This window comes from Crassostrea angulata, chromosome 3, assembly GCF_025612915.1.
Source record: "Crassostrea angulata isolate pt1a10 chromosome 3, ASM2561291v2, whole genome shotgun sequence".
Classification (NCBI taxonomy): Eukaryota; Metazoa; Mollusca; class Bivalvia; order Ostreida; family Ostreidae; genus Magallana; species Magallana angulata.
In genome coordinates, this window is record NC_069113.1 from 6,005,453 (window position 1) to 6,019,019 (window position 13,567).

The 13,567-nt window shown below is 38.7% G+C and overlaps 2 protein-coding genes across 2 annotated transcripts; both read left to right on the forward strand.

The window, feature by feature from the left end:
* Window positions 1-1,553: 1,553 nt before the first annotated feature.
* Window positions 1,554-4,088, forward strand: LOC128176782 (neurogenic locus notch homolog protein 1-like). The gene is made up of 3 exons (XM_052843317.1): window positions 1,554-1,656; window positions 2,131-3,780; window positions 3,896-4,088. Exons 1-3 carry the CDS (start codon window positions 1,620-1,622, stop codon window positions 3,931-3,933), a joined length of 1,725 nt encoding a protein of 574 aa, XP_052699277.1. The 5' UTR covers window positions 1,554-1,619; the 3' UTR covers window positions 3,934-4,088.
* A 59-nt stretch (window positions 4,089-4,147) lies between these two features.
* On the forward strand, window positions 4,148-6,562 carry LOC128175641 (neurogenic locus notch homolog protein 1-like). The gene is made up of 3 exons (XM_052841427.1): window positions 4,148-4,169; window positions 4,605-6,254; window positions 6,370-6,562. The coding sequence occupies exons 1-3, from the start codon at window positions 4,148-4,150 to the stop codon at window positions 6,405-6,407; spliced, it is 1,710 nt and encodes a 569-aa protein (XP_052697387.1). The 3' UTR covers window positions 6,408-6,562.
* The last annotated feature ends 7,005 nt before the right edge of the window (window positions 6,563-13,567 follow it).

Below are 13,567 nucleotides of genomic sequence, written 5' to 3' on the forward strand. Positions count from 1 at the left end.
AAACATGACCGTTCTACACTCTGTCCATTGTTGTGTAGCATTGTATATGTAAGGTGCTCACAAATTACACAAGCCACGATAATGACCGACAATAACGAGAATAGTATCCTTTGTTTGTCGTGGGCACCTGCTAACTTAGTGCAACTTCCCATGTGTGAGCAATTCTGGAGACCTTTTCATTCTTATTTTACTGCCATGTCTATATGTACGATATATGTACTTTACACAACAATAATCGCCCTGATTTGAATACTGCAACTGAACGACCCAGCCCCCAGCCCCTCAAATTTGTTTTTAATTTATAAATTAAGATCTGCGCCAACGGGGCGAGTTTAAAAAGGGGAAGTGGATTGTGGATTCCAAGTCACATATACTGAAGAATAGATTCAGATTAAGATTCATTGATTTGAACAGAAGAGCTTACAAATTTAATTAATGAGTGAGGAACCATTCCAAGATCATTGTAGTCGAGCACGTGATCAAATTCAATAAAGACCATAGGGCTTATGATAGATTCGATCACGTACAACACGGCGCAAAGCAACCACGTGATGCTGCTGAACTCGCCGAATGATGGAACGAAATTTGATCATTTGTAGTTCTATCACAAAGACCCTGGAAGAATGTAAATATTCTCCTAAAACTCAATCTTTAATGATGAACAAACAACAGTGAATTGCAGTTGGTGGATATGGAAGGGGTTCGGTTTATACCGCTCACAAAGTACCCAACGCCGCCATAATTTCTGCTCATTGTATCCATACAGCAAAAGCACAAGATGAGCACATTAAATTACTGATGATAGCTTTGTCTTGTGTGTGTGGGTTTTTTTATAATTCCTAATTTTACGTACATAAATGTTCGTTATCAATTATATACCCAGCAGGTCCTGGGTCCCTTGCATTAATTTTAAACGATGAAGGATAGAGGTGCAAACTGTTAAGCACAATTGTGTGTGTGTGTGGGGGGGGGGGGGGGGGGTTCGGTAGGCAGATCATACATTTCGTCTAGAGCAGACGTTTCGCTTGTTTTAATTTATTTGCACGAAAATTTTGATTTTACGCATATTTTAAAAAAAAAAATCTTATGTTCAAGTTTCCATGATAACAATTTGTCCATTTCCCTCGGGTAAAACAAACATATGCAATAACGAATAGTTAAATCGGTCATTCAGCTATGAAATCAACTTAAAAAAAAACTTTTATAAAATTCATTTGATGAAATTTTCCTCTTTAAAGTCTTTAAAGTTTGAAATAATGCTAAAATTAAAATTATCATCTACCCCACGATTCAAACTCACAGCTTCTTTTTAAAAAAATTAAACCAAATTTGATTTAAAATAAATTTTTATTAACCAGTGCATTTACTTCATATATTCGTACAAAAAATAATTATTTCCAGTTGAAAATGGATAATTGGCAGATGATTGACTTGAACCAATTACTTAATAGTATTCATGACACAATTATGAAGATTTTTCAGCGCCGGTGTCATGAAATCTGAGTTATCTAATTCCGTAACCTTGTCTTCACTGGAAATATGATAAGGTTGAAGAATATAAAAGGCACGACGGAGGCCAAATATCGTATATTTTGGCGAGTAGGCTCAAGACCAACACAATGTTACGGACTTTATGCGGAATTGCTCTTTTTGTTGGTAAGTATATGGATGATTATAGTAATTATCGGTTTGTAAAAAAAGTTACAGATCTTTCTCAAGTACAATATAACAATCATTTAATCGAAACAGTATGCTTCTTTGCTGTCGATGACACCTTCAGTATCTTGTGCAATTAAGGTGAAACACAAAAAGTATATTAGCTTAAAAAATGATAGTTTCAATTTTTTTTTAATACATTGATTACACCTATTTACAATCGCCTATCGAGCTATGAAATAAAATCACAAAAATTGGGGTTATTCATATTCGAAGATATGGGTTCATACAACCTTTTTAATCTTTGATTTTAAGTCAAATCTTCAGAAACAAACATCTCAAAATTAATAGCATACTTAAACAATTTAGCTTAATATGATACGGAAGTCCAATTTTCTTTGCTGAAAAATTCCAACGTTATGGAAACATATCTTGTTTGAGGTAGCCTAACATTTGAGCGTCTTTCTTCAACAGTAACTGTTTCTGCATTTCCAAATCTTCAAGAAAGAGCCGAATCATGCACCACAGCAGCCGATTGCGCTAACGACACTTGCAAAGATCACCCAGGAAATGTAATCTGCGCCATTCATCACGGAGATACCGGCGTGTGCCATTGTGAGCATCACCACCACACACCACATCCCCACCCCGCCATCCGAGCTGAAACTTGCACCACAGCAGCCGATTGCGCTAACGACACTTGCAAAGATCACCCAGGAAATGTAATCTGCGCCATTCACCACGGAGATACCGGCGTGTGCCATTGTGAGCATCACCACCACACACCACATCCCCACCCCGCCATCCGAGCTGAAACTTGCACCACAGCTGCTGATTGTTCTAACGACACCTGCCATGACCAGCAGGGAAATGTCGTCTGTGCCATTCACCACGGAGACACCGGCGTGTGCCATTGTGAGCATCACCACCACACACCACATCCCCACCCCGCCATCCGAGCTGAAACTTGCACCACAGCAGCCGATTGCGCTAACGACACTTGCAAAGATCACCCAGGAAATGTAATCTGCGCCATTCATCACGGAGATACCGGCGTGTGCCATTGTGAGCATCACCACCACACACCACATCCCCACCCCGCCATCCGAGCTGAAACTTGCACCACAGCAGCCGATTGCGCTAACGACACTTGCAAAGATCACCCAGGAAATGTAATCTGCGCCATTCACCACGGAGATACCGGCGTGTGCCATTGTGAGCATCACCACCACACACCACATCCCCACCCCGCCATCCGAGCTGAAACTTGCACCACAGCTGCTGATTGTTCTAACGACACCTGCCATGACCAGCAGGGAAATGTCGTCTGTGCCATTCACCACGGAGACACCGGCGTGTGCCATTGTGAGCATCACCACCACACACCACATCCCCACCCCGCCATCCGAGCTGAAACTTGCACCACAGCAGCCGATTGCGCTAACGACACTTGCAAAGATCACCCAGGAAATGTTATCTGCGCCATTCACCACGGAGATACCGGCGTGTGCCATTGTGAGCATCACCACCACACACCACATCCCCACCCCGCCATCCGAGCTGAAACTTGCACCACAGCAGCCGATTGCGCTAACGACACTTGCAAAGATCACCCAGGAAATGTAATCTGCGCCATTCACCACGGAGATACCGGCGTGTGCCATTGTGAGCATCACCACCACACACCACATCCCCACCCCGCCATCCGAGCTGAAACTTGCACCACAGCAGCCGATTGCGCTAACGACACTTGCAAAGATCACCCAGGAAATGTAATCTGCGCCATTCACCACGGAGATACCGGCGTGTGCCATTGTGAGCATCACCACCACACACCACATCCCCACCCCGCCATCCGAGCTGAAACTTGCACCACAGCTGCTGATTGTTCTAACGACACCTGCCATGACCAGCAGGGAAATGTCGTCTGTGCCATTCACCACGGAGATACCGGCGTCTGCCATTGCGAGCACCACCACCACACACCACATCCCCACCCCGCAGTCAGAAACGACAAATGTTACAATGATACTGATTGTTCACCGACTACATGTCACGGTCAGGATGGGATTATAACCTGTGAAATCCATCACGAAGGTCATGCAGGAATATGCCATTGTGCACGTGAGTAATTGCTCTTTTTTAAATATTAACCGTTATTGAAAATTAAAGCGGCAAAATATGACGAATTTACATGACCATGTGTGAATTATACTTGTATACAATTTTGTCTTCACAGATGTACAATACTCGTTTGAAGATGAAAATGATGAGTAAGGAACACTCTCTACATGTAGATCAACTATTACATTTCTCATTTTAAAATATATATCTAATTCATAATACTATTATACACTGTATAGGTTTTTCTTTGTTAAGTTATATATGTGTTTTCTGTTTTGTCTGTACAATAAATTGTGCTTTTAACGAGACTTTGTGGTTTTACATATACCGGGTATATTTAGGAAATAAAGTACGAGAACTATCGTGAATGATGCAGAATAACCTCCGAGGTTAAGAAATGTTGTTTGAAATATAAAAGCCGAGGCGTTAGCCATCTTTAATGATGAACAAACAACAGTGAATTGCAGTTGGTGGATATGGAAGGGGTTCGGTTTATACCGCTCACAAAGTACCCAACGCCGCCATAATTTCTGCTCATTGTATCCATACAGCAAAAGCACAAGATGAGCACATTAAATTACTGATGATAGCTTTGTCTTGTGTGTGTGGGTTTTTTTATAATTCCTAATTTTACGTACATAAATGTTAAAATCTTTGATTTTAAGTCAAATCTTCAGAAACAAACATCTCAAAATTAATAGCATACTTAAACAATTTAGCTTAATATGATACGGAAGTCCAATTTTCTTTGCTGAAAAATTCCAACGTTATGGAAACATATCTTGTTTGAGGTAGCCTTACATTTGAGCGTCTTTCTTCAACAGTAACTGTTTCTGCATTTCCAAATCTTCAAGAAAGAGCCGAATCATGCACCACAGCAGCCGATTGCGCTAACGACACTTGCAAAGATCACCCAGGAAATGTAATCTGCGCCATTCATCACGGAGATACCGGCGTGTGCCATTGTGAGCATCACCACCACACACCACATCCCCACCCCGCCATCCGAGCTGAAACTTGCACCACAGCAGCCGATTGCGCTAACGACACTTGCAAAGATCACCCAGGAAATGTAATCTGCGCCATTCACCACGGAGATACCGGCGTGTGCCATTGTGAGCATCACCACCACACACCACATCCCCACCCCGCCATCCGAGCTGAAACTTGCACCACAGCTGCTGATTGTTCTAACGACACCTGCCATGACCAGCAGGGAAATGTCGTCTGTGCCATTCACCACGGAGACACCGGCGTGTGCCATTGTGAGCATCACCACCACACACCACATCCCCACCCCGCCATCCGAGCTGAAACTTGCACCACAGCAGCCGATTGCGCTAACGACACTTGCAAAGATCACCCAGGAAATGTAATCTGCGCCATTCATCACGGAGATACCGGCGTGTGCCATTGTGAGCATCACCACCACACACCACATCCCCACCCCGCCATCCGAGCTGAAACTTGCACCACAGCAGCCGATTGCGCTAACGACACTTGCAAAGATCACCCAGGAAATGTAATCTGCGCCATTCACCACGGAGATACCGGCGTGTGCCATTGTGAGCATCACCACCACACACCACATCCCCACCCCGCCATCCGAGCTGAAACTTGCACCACAGCTGCTGATTGTTCTAACGACACCTGCCATGACCAGCAGGGAAATGTCGTCTGTGCCATTCACCACGGAGACACCGGCGTGTGCCATTGTGAGCATCACCACCACACACCACATCCCCACCCCGCCATCCGAGCTGAAACTTGCACCACAGCAGCCGATTGCGCTAACGACACTTGCAAAGATCACCCAGGAAATGTTATCTGCGCCATTCACCACGGAGATACCGGCGTGTGCCATTGTGAGCATCACCACCACACACCACATCCCCACCCCGCCATCCGAGCTGAAACTTGCACCACAGCAGCCGATTGCGCTAACGACACTTGCAAAGATCACCCAGGAAATGTAATCTGCGCCATTCACCACGGAGATACCGGCGTGTGCCATTGTGAGCATCACCACCACACACCACATCCCCACCCCGCCATCCGAGCTGAAACTTGCACCACAGCAGCCGATTGCGCTAACGACACTTGCAAAGATCACCCAGGAAATGTAATCTGCGCCATTCACCACGGAGATACCGGCGTGTGCCATTGTGAGCATCACCACCACACACCACATCCCCACCCCGCCATCCGAGCTGAAACTTGCACCACAGCTGCTGATTGTTCTAACGACACCTGCCATGACCAGCAGGGAAATGTCGTCTGTGCCATTCACCACGGAGATACCGGCGTCTGCCATTGCGAGCACCACCACCACACACCACATCCCCACCCCGCAGTCAGAAACGACAAATGTTACAATGATACTGATTGTTCACCGACTACATGTCACGGTCAGGATGGGATTATAACCTGTGAAATCCATCACGAAGGTCATGCAGGAATATGCCATTGTGCACGTGAGTAATTGCTCTTTTTTAAATATTAACCGTTATTGAAAATTAAAGCGGCAAAATATGACGAATTTACATGACCATGTGTGAATTATACTTGTATACAATTTTGTCTTCACAGATGTACAATACTCGTTTGAAGATGAAAATGATGAGTAAGGAACACTCTCTACATGTAGATCAACTATTACATTTCTCATTTTAAAATATATATCTAATTCATAATACTATTATACACTGTATAGGTTTTTCTTTGTTAAGTTATATATGTGTTTTCTGTTTTGTCTGTACAATAAATTGTGCTTTTAACGAGACTTTGTGGTTTTACATATACCGGGTATATTTAGGAAATAAAGTACGAGAACTATCGTGAATGATGCAGAATAACCTCCGAGGTTAAGAAATGTTGTTTGAAATATAAAAGCCGAGGCGTTAGCCGAGGCTTTTATATTTCAAACAACATTTCGAGACCGAGGAGGTTATCCTGCAATATTCACGGAAACAAGAACTTTATTTCTATTCTACTAACAGCCCAGTATTTCTACAGTTCGTTTCTCCTATAGAGAGACGATCTATGTCATTTTGACGGCTGTTCCGTGTAACCCCAACGGTTTTGTTAGTAATATTTACATGTGTATCGATCAAAGGAATCACATGCAGACGACAGAATTTTTCTTTGGATTTTTAATACTCTTCACTTATTTATAAAATATCTTTGAGTTGTATTCCTAATATTTTAAGGGAAATTTAATACGATAATTACTACACGTTATATATTTTATATAAAAACACGCAGTGAAAATGTGCTAGGGAGGTCCTAGGAACAGCTGCATTGATCTCTTTAAAATAAACAAAAGAGGCAATACACATCGTTTTAACTGGAACTAATAGGTGAAATTGACATGGTTTAAAAACTTTTTACGGTTTGAAGTTATACTTTCAGGATCAGTGCAAGACAAATAGTTATTTCTGATCTGATAATTTACTGATGACGTCCGTGGTATATTGGAGAATAATTTAATTCTGGTTGTAACGCGCTTTCTGATTGGTTAAAAAATTTATTTCATATCGTATAAAGAATGTTGCCTTCGTCATAGTAAGACTTACGTCAAAAACGTATCAGTCCGCCTGACGTTACGTTTGAATTTTGTACACTTTGATGTCATTTTATAGATCAAATGACTGTTTTTATCAAGAATTGATAGCAAAAAAAAATAAATTATAAGGAATGAATTCAATTTTTATTAGTTTTAAGGGTCAGTAATATAAAATACATGGTTACTGTCTTGAAATATATGAATTAAGCTATATTTACGCGGGTTAAGAAAACGTGACAGAGGGCTAGGCTTGCTGAATCCTCTTCACATTTTCGACCCGAGCCCAAACATACTTATACTTCGAGACATTTATGTTTATTCCACAATATAACATTAATTTTACGCATCAAACGAGCTATTTTCAACAAACTTCGCTGAATATCTTCAGTTGAAACTATCACGCCATGGCGTGAACCAAGCAAAAAGATGACGTCACAATCCAAATGAAACGCTGCGCGAAAGCGTGCGTACTCGTTCTGTACTCGGCCTCGTTAAACCACTATACGATACACCATATGTTTTTCTCATTCAATATTTATTTGTTTTATACGATATAAAATGGTTTGGGGCAGTTTTAAAATTATTATCATATTCAAAGTTATTATTACCCCCATAGTAAAATATGCGATGTTATGATTCCTTAATAGTGCACAGGTGCTCGAGGACAGGACCAAACCACCCCACCCTACCCTAAGTTTCTAGACCTTTAATGTTATACTTACTTTATATTGGTAGATATATATCATGCAACACATGTCATCCATGTTTTAAACGATGAACTCTTTTTCTTTAATGCCTCCAAAAGCCATGTGGCTCGTGTGTGCACAAAAGATGCAATGTACAGGAAATAACGGGAATATATTGTACAATGTACAAACAATTACCTTTCGAAATGCATGTTAAATCAAGTAAAAAATGAACACTTAAGAAATGAAAACAACTTATATGGCATTTTTATCAAATTTATCCCGTGTTTTTTGTTTAGAAAGTATAAACTATAATCTATGCATAAATACGATACAGACAAAAACAATTATATTGTATGTAATTATCATTCCTGGACACATTCCCGTTTTGCTCACATTTTCTCTTTCCCAACATTTTAAATGTTTCAAATGCATCACGGGAACAAACCGATCACATCACAATCATCATTCGATTCATTAAAACTAACTCTAACTTTTGTAAAAAAAAATTATTTTTAAAAATCTGTTTAGTAGCAACTGTTTTCTGTTGATGCAAATGCACGTCAAATACCGTTAAAATCCAGTCAATTTGAAAATCAGTTCTGTTTGTAGAACAAAAATTCTTTTGCCCACTGTCTTCAGACATACCGTGATAAATAGTCACTGACGACATTTCATTTTTTCAAGATGTACATTCTTCATAATACGAAGATTTTTTTTTTTTATCTTCTGATGATCCTCATTGCGCGTCAAAAACAGTACAGTAATTTTTTTTATTGATCATTCATCTAATAAAAAGAAACTCATAAAAACTGATTAAAAAATAAAATCTTCATCAGAAGTATTTAATTTCAGTTTTAGACGGGGTCACGTGACCCCGTCTATTGGTTTACTGTGAGACGAAGTCTCAAACCGGAAGGCACGCGTAGAACACATGAATTGAGTCTACGCGTAAGGAAATAGTGCAGAAAGTTTTTATTCATTTCAGTAAATATGTATTATAAAAACATGCATTAAATCTTTTCAAGCCCTCTGTGTATAAAAAAATTCTATTTAGAAAATAAACAAATAGTTTTATTGATCAAAATATTCTTGCTCAGGTTTAAATGTGGAATGAGTTACGTAACTGAATGCACAGCGCCGTTGACGATTCAGTTGGTGTACGAGCTTATTAATCAATAGAAGAGGTTGATGGTGGAATCGAAATTAAAGTTCCCAAACGCAATGTGCTATTTTTGAAAAGTTGTGAATTTTATTTTGACTATCTTTCACCTTAATACTACCAAACTTCATGCGCAAGCCAAAGTTAAAATCGGGACGGGTTATACACAGATGTTTAACATATTAAATAGGTGTTTCATTGGCTTCCAGTCTACTTGCGGTATGACTGCTGTTCGTCTCGAAAGGAATATTGTACAAAGAAAATAAAAACATGTCTGAATTTGCCTTCTTTTACGTTGGCTCTTTAGTTGATTAAACTAAATTTAAATTTTAAACAATGCATTGTAAGCAAAATCTATAATAGATTATACATTTTGGAAGACTTATACATCATATAATATATACAATCTTATCGATTGAAAAACCAAGTTCAATGTTAATGTTCATGTTTTTCAGCTTAGTTGGAATCAGGCTTGGGGTGAATTACATTGTAAAATAATGCATAACAATACCATTACTTCATGAAATAGGGCATTAAATTACCATTACCATTACTTAAAGGACACATCGCATGTTTTTTTTTCAATTTTCGGAAATTTTTTTAAAATAAAATCATTCTATACTCATTATAAATGAAGTTTATTATCGTTTTCATAAAATATTCTGCCTAATTCGTGAGTTTGAAAGCGATGAAATTCAAATGTCGCGATACGCATGTTTTCTCTCTCTCGATCTACCCGCCATGATGTGTGACGTCATATGCGACCCCGAGCGAGAAGGTGTTATTAGCCATCTTTGTAATTGGATTAGATTTAAACGACAATTAAACTAATTATCACCTATTCAATTGCCGATAACGGGACATGATGGTGTTTTGTGCCTCCTGCGGGTGTTCCAGCCGTCAAAAATGGGGATTTGGACTGTTGTTTTTTTAAGTTTCCTTACGAAATTATGCGGAAATCTTGCGACAAATAAGGGTCTATCTGTCGACGAGAGGATTTATAAATAAACATTCAATACATATATTATTAATTATGTGGTATATGTTTGTAATTATAGTTTCATGAATAAATCGTATTTATTTTTTCAAAGAGAAAAAAAGAAGTTTATGCACATGGGCCTGTATACAAAACGCAAGTTCATCGGAGAAAAATAACAAGAGGGGACGCCATTTTGGATACCACCTCGCTTCATTAGCCGTTTTCTTATTGTTATTGTTAAACTATACGTTCATGTATGCGTCGGTTTTGTATAAATGATTTCTTCTTTCATAGCTCACCCCTGCAGAAATCATAATCTAAGTACGGTATAGGTGAGATTTCTGTGAGTTTTATTTTTTTGTGGGAGAAGTCAAGGATCGAGTTGACGATATTGAATGTTTACGCGAGAAGTAGACAAAGTTTGTTCGTAAATATATAAAACAAGAGGCCCAGGGGCCACTTCGCTCACCTGAGCAACAATTGCCTTAATTCTGATCAAATTAGCATTACAGTATCAAAATATCTTGACAACTAAGTACAGTAGATCTTGCTAAAAAAATTGAAAATCTGCCAATTTTTATCCGCCTCTTTATTTTTTTGTGTAAATACCAAGCCCCTTTTGTTGTTGTACCTGTAAGAAGATTTTTCTCTATTCCTATAAACCCCCCACCATTTCGTGGCCCCACTTTTCTCTACGGAATCATTGTTTCATCAAACTTAAATCTGCATAACTGGTGCTTTCACAAGTAATGAGTTAAGGACCGAAAACTTTCCCATAATATTTTTGAAGATTTTCTCTATATATTCCTATGTAAAAATTCAAACCGCCATCATGGCCCCGCCCTACCACTAGGGACTGTGATTTTGCAAACTTGAATTTACACTACCAAAGGATGCCTCTTCAGAAGTTTAAGCTTTTCTGGCCAAATAGTCTTTAAAAGAAGATTTTTAAAGATTTTCTCTATATATTCCTAAGTAAAAATTCATCCTCCATTGTGGCCTCACCCTACTCCTGGACTATTATTTAAACAAACTTGAATCTATACGATCTGGGGGTGTTTCCACTCAAATTTGGGCTTTCCTGGTCTAATAATTTCGAGAAAAAGATTTTTAAAGATTTTCTCTATATGTAAAAATGTATCCCCCATCGTAGCCCCGCCATACCCCCAGGGACCATGATTTGAACAAACTTAAATCTACACTACCTGAGGATGCTTCCATTTTAATTTGGGCTTTCCTGGCCTAATAGTTTTTGAGAAGAAGATTTTAAAAGATTTTCTCTATATATTCCTAGGTAAAAATTTGATCCCCCTATTGTGGCCCCACCCTACCCACAGGATCCATGATTTGAACAAAATTAAATCCACTCTACCCGAGAATGCTTCCATTTTAATTTTAGCTTTCCTGGCCTAATAGTTTTTGAGAAGAAGATTTTTAAAGATGTTCTCTATATAATCCTTCATTGTATGTAAAACTTGATCTTCCAATTGTGGCCCCACCCTACCCCCGGGGACCATGATTTGAACAAACTTGAATCTACACTACCTGAGGATGCTTCCATTTTAATTTGAGCTTTTCTGGCCTGATAGTTTTTGAGAAGAGAATTTTTAAAGATTTTCTCTATATATTCCTATGTAAAACTCGATCCCCCAATTGTGGCCCCTCCCTACCCCCGGGGACCATGTTTTGAACAAACTTGAATCTACACTACCTGAGGATGCTTCCATTTTAATTTGAGCTTTTCTTGCCAAACAGTTTATGAGAAGAAGATTTTAAAAGATTTTCTCTATACATTCCTATGTAAAAATCCATTCCCCTATTGTGGCCCCACCATACCACCAGGGACCATGATTTGAACAAACTTGAATTTACACTACCTGAGGATGCTTCCTCTTTAATTTGAGCTTTTCTGGCCTAATACTTTTTGAGCAGAAGATTTTTAAAGATGTTCTCTATATATTCCTATGAAAAACTTGATCCCCAAATTGTGGCCCCACCCTACCATAACAATAATTAAGGAAAATGTTCTTGCCTGCTTTTGTAATCCAGTGTAAAATGGAGTAAACAACCTTTGAAAGTTGTGACCAGTAACGGCCGAAGAAACAAACTTCTTGTGCACCACAGTTTTACAATAATGAACATTCTGAGTCGTTAGGAACGCCAAAAAACAAGACTGTTATAGATTTAATTAAATAAACACCTTTAACCGATTTATTTGAGCTATAACCCTTTATACTTAGTTGTGTTTACAATGTTTACACGTCGATCAATTTGATCGTTATTGCCGACTTCATCGTCGCTTCTTCGGTAATATCATCGTTTTTATCTGTTCTGGTGGTTCAAACATGTACGACTGAATAATAAGATTCTTTTGATTTAGTCAGCATAAAAAACCCCAACGTACATGGTGAATAAATGTCAAAATTTAAAGAAGATAATGCTTATCCTACAATTTGTTTACAATCAGCTGTTCGAAGAAGGTCGCATGTGACGCCACTGTACCACATGAGCTGCTATCTTATTAACGGGTTTTTAAACGATCGGGGCTATAATTTAAATTGATATTATGGCTAATTACCGCTTTTATACCGTCAACAAACTGTTAAATGTAATTATTAGATACACAAAGAAGCCCAAAAATGTAAAAATGTCCCATACTTTAGAAACATGCGATATGTCCTTTAATTTTCTTGAAGTAATGCATTGTGAAAAGTCAATAAGTTTTAAAAAAGTAATTTAAAACTAACTAAAGAGGTTTTGTAAATATTTCATAAATAAAACATGCTTAAAATATTTACAGGTTTATGTTCATGTTCACTATCAGGTTCAAATTTAATGACTTATACAAGATTGCTGTTGCACTTGTAGTTCTCAAAGTAAGGTTGGTCCCGTAACATTTACACGCTAATGGCGGAGTTGACAATCTCTGTTATTTATGTCTATGATTTTCGGAGTATGATTTTTAATGAAAGGAACGGTTGTATCGTAATTCGTGTGGGTGATGCACGAATTTACACAAAAAATTAGTAAGTCGCGAACGGATTTATTTTTACCTATTAATTTTGCACGACTCGCAAATGAAGAAAATCGTGTTAGATAAGTCGGTCTTAAAAATCAAAATGGCGACCGTGACAAATCCTTTTTATTGTCAAAGTTCTTGGAATCTTATTGTAAAAAAAAAATATTTCTAACGTCAGGTGCCTGTGTTTGTTATCGGTATACAAATGTTCACTTTGTTTGTTAATTCAGCAGTTTTAGAGTTTTCGGGGTTTTCATAAAACTTTTATTACGGATACCGACCGACTTGTGGATTTTCCCTTGGATCACAAAATTGAATAAATCTAATGATTAAAATTATCTACATTGATATAGTTGTTTGATTTTCCCGGTTAGTA

Excerpts from the sequence above, each read along its gene's own strand:
- LOC128175641 (XM_052841427.1), top strand. The coding sequence starts at position 4,148 with ATGATGCAGAATAACCTCCGAG. Across the intron at positions 4,170-4,604 it reads GATGCAGAATAACCTCCGAG|TAACTGTTTCTGCATTTCCA; the intron begins GTTAAGAAATGT and ends TTTCTTCAACAG. Across the intron at positions 6,255-6,369 it reads AGGAATATGCCATTGTGCAC|ATGTACAATACTCGTTTGAA; the intron begins GTGAGTAATTGC and ends TTGTCTTCACAG.
- LOC128176782 (XM_052843317.1), top strand. The coding sequence starts at position 1,620 with ATGTTACGGACTTTATGCGGAATTGCTCTTTTTGTTG. Across the intron at positions 1,657-2,130 it reads CGGAATTGCTCTTTTTGTTG|TAACTGTTTCTGCATTTCCA; the intron begins GTAAGTATATGG and ends TTTCTTCAACAG. Across the intron at positions 3,781-3,895 it reads AGGAATATGCCATTGTGCAC|ATGTACAATACTCGTTTGAA; the intron begins GTGAGTAATTGC and ends TTGTCTTCACAG.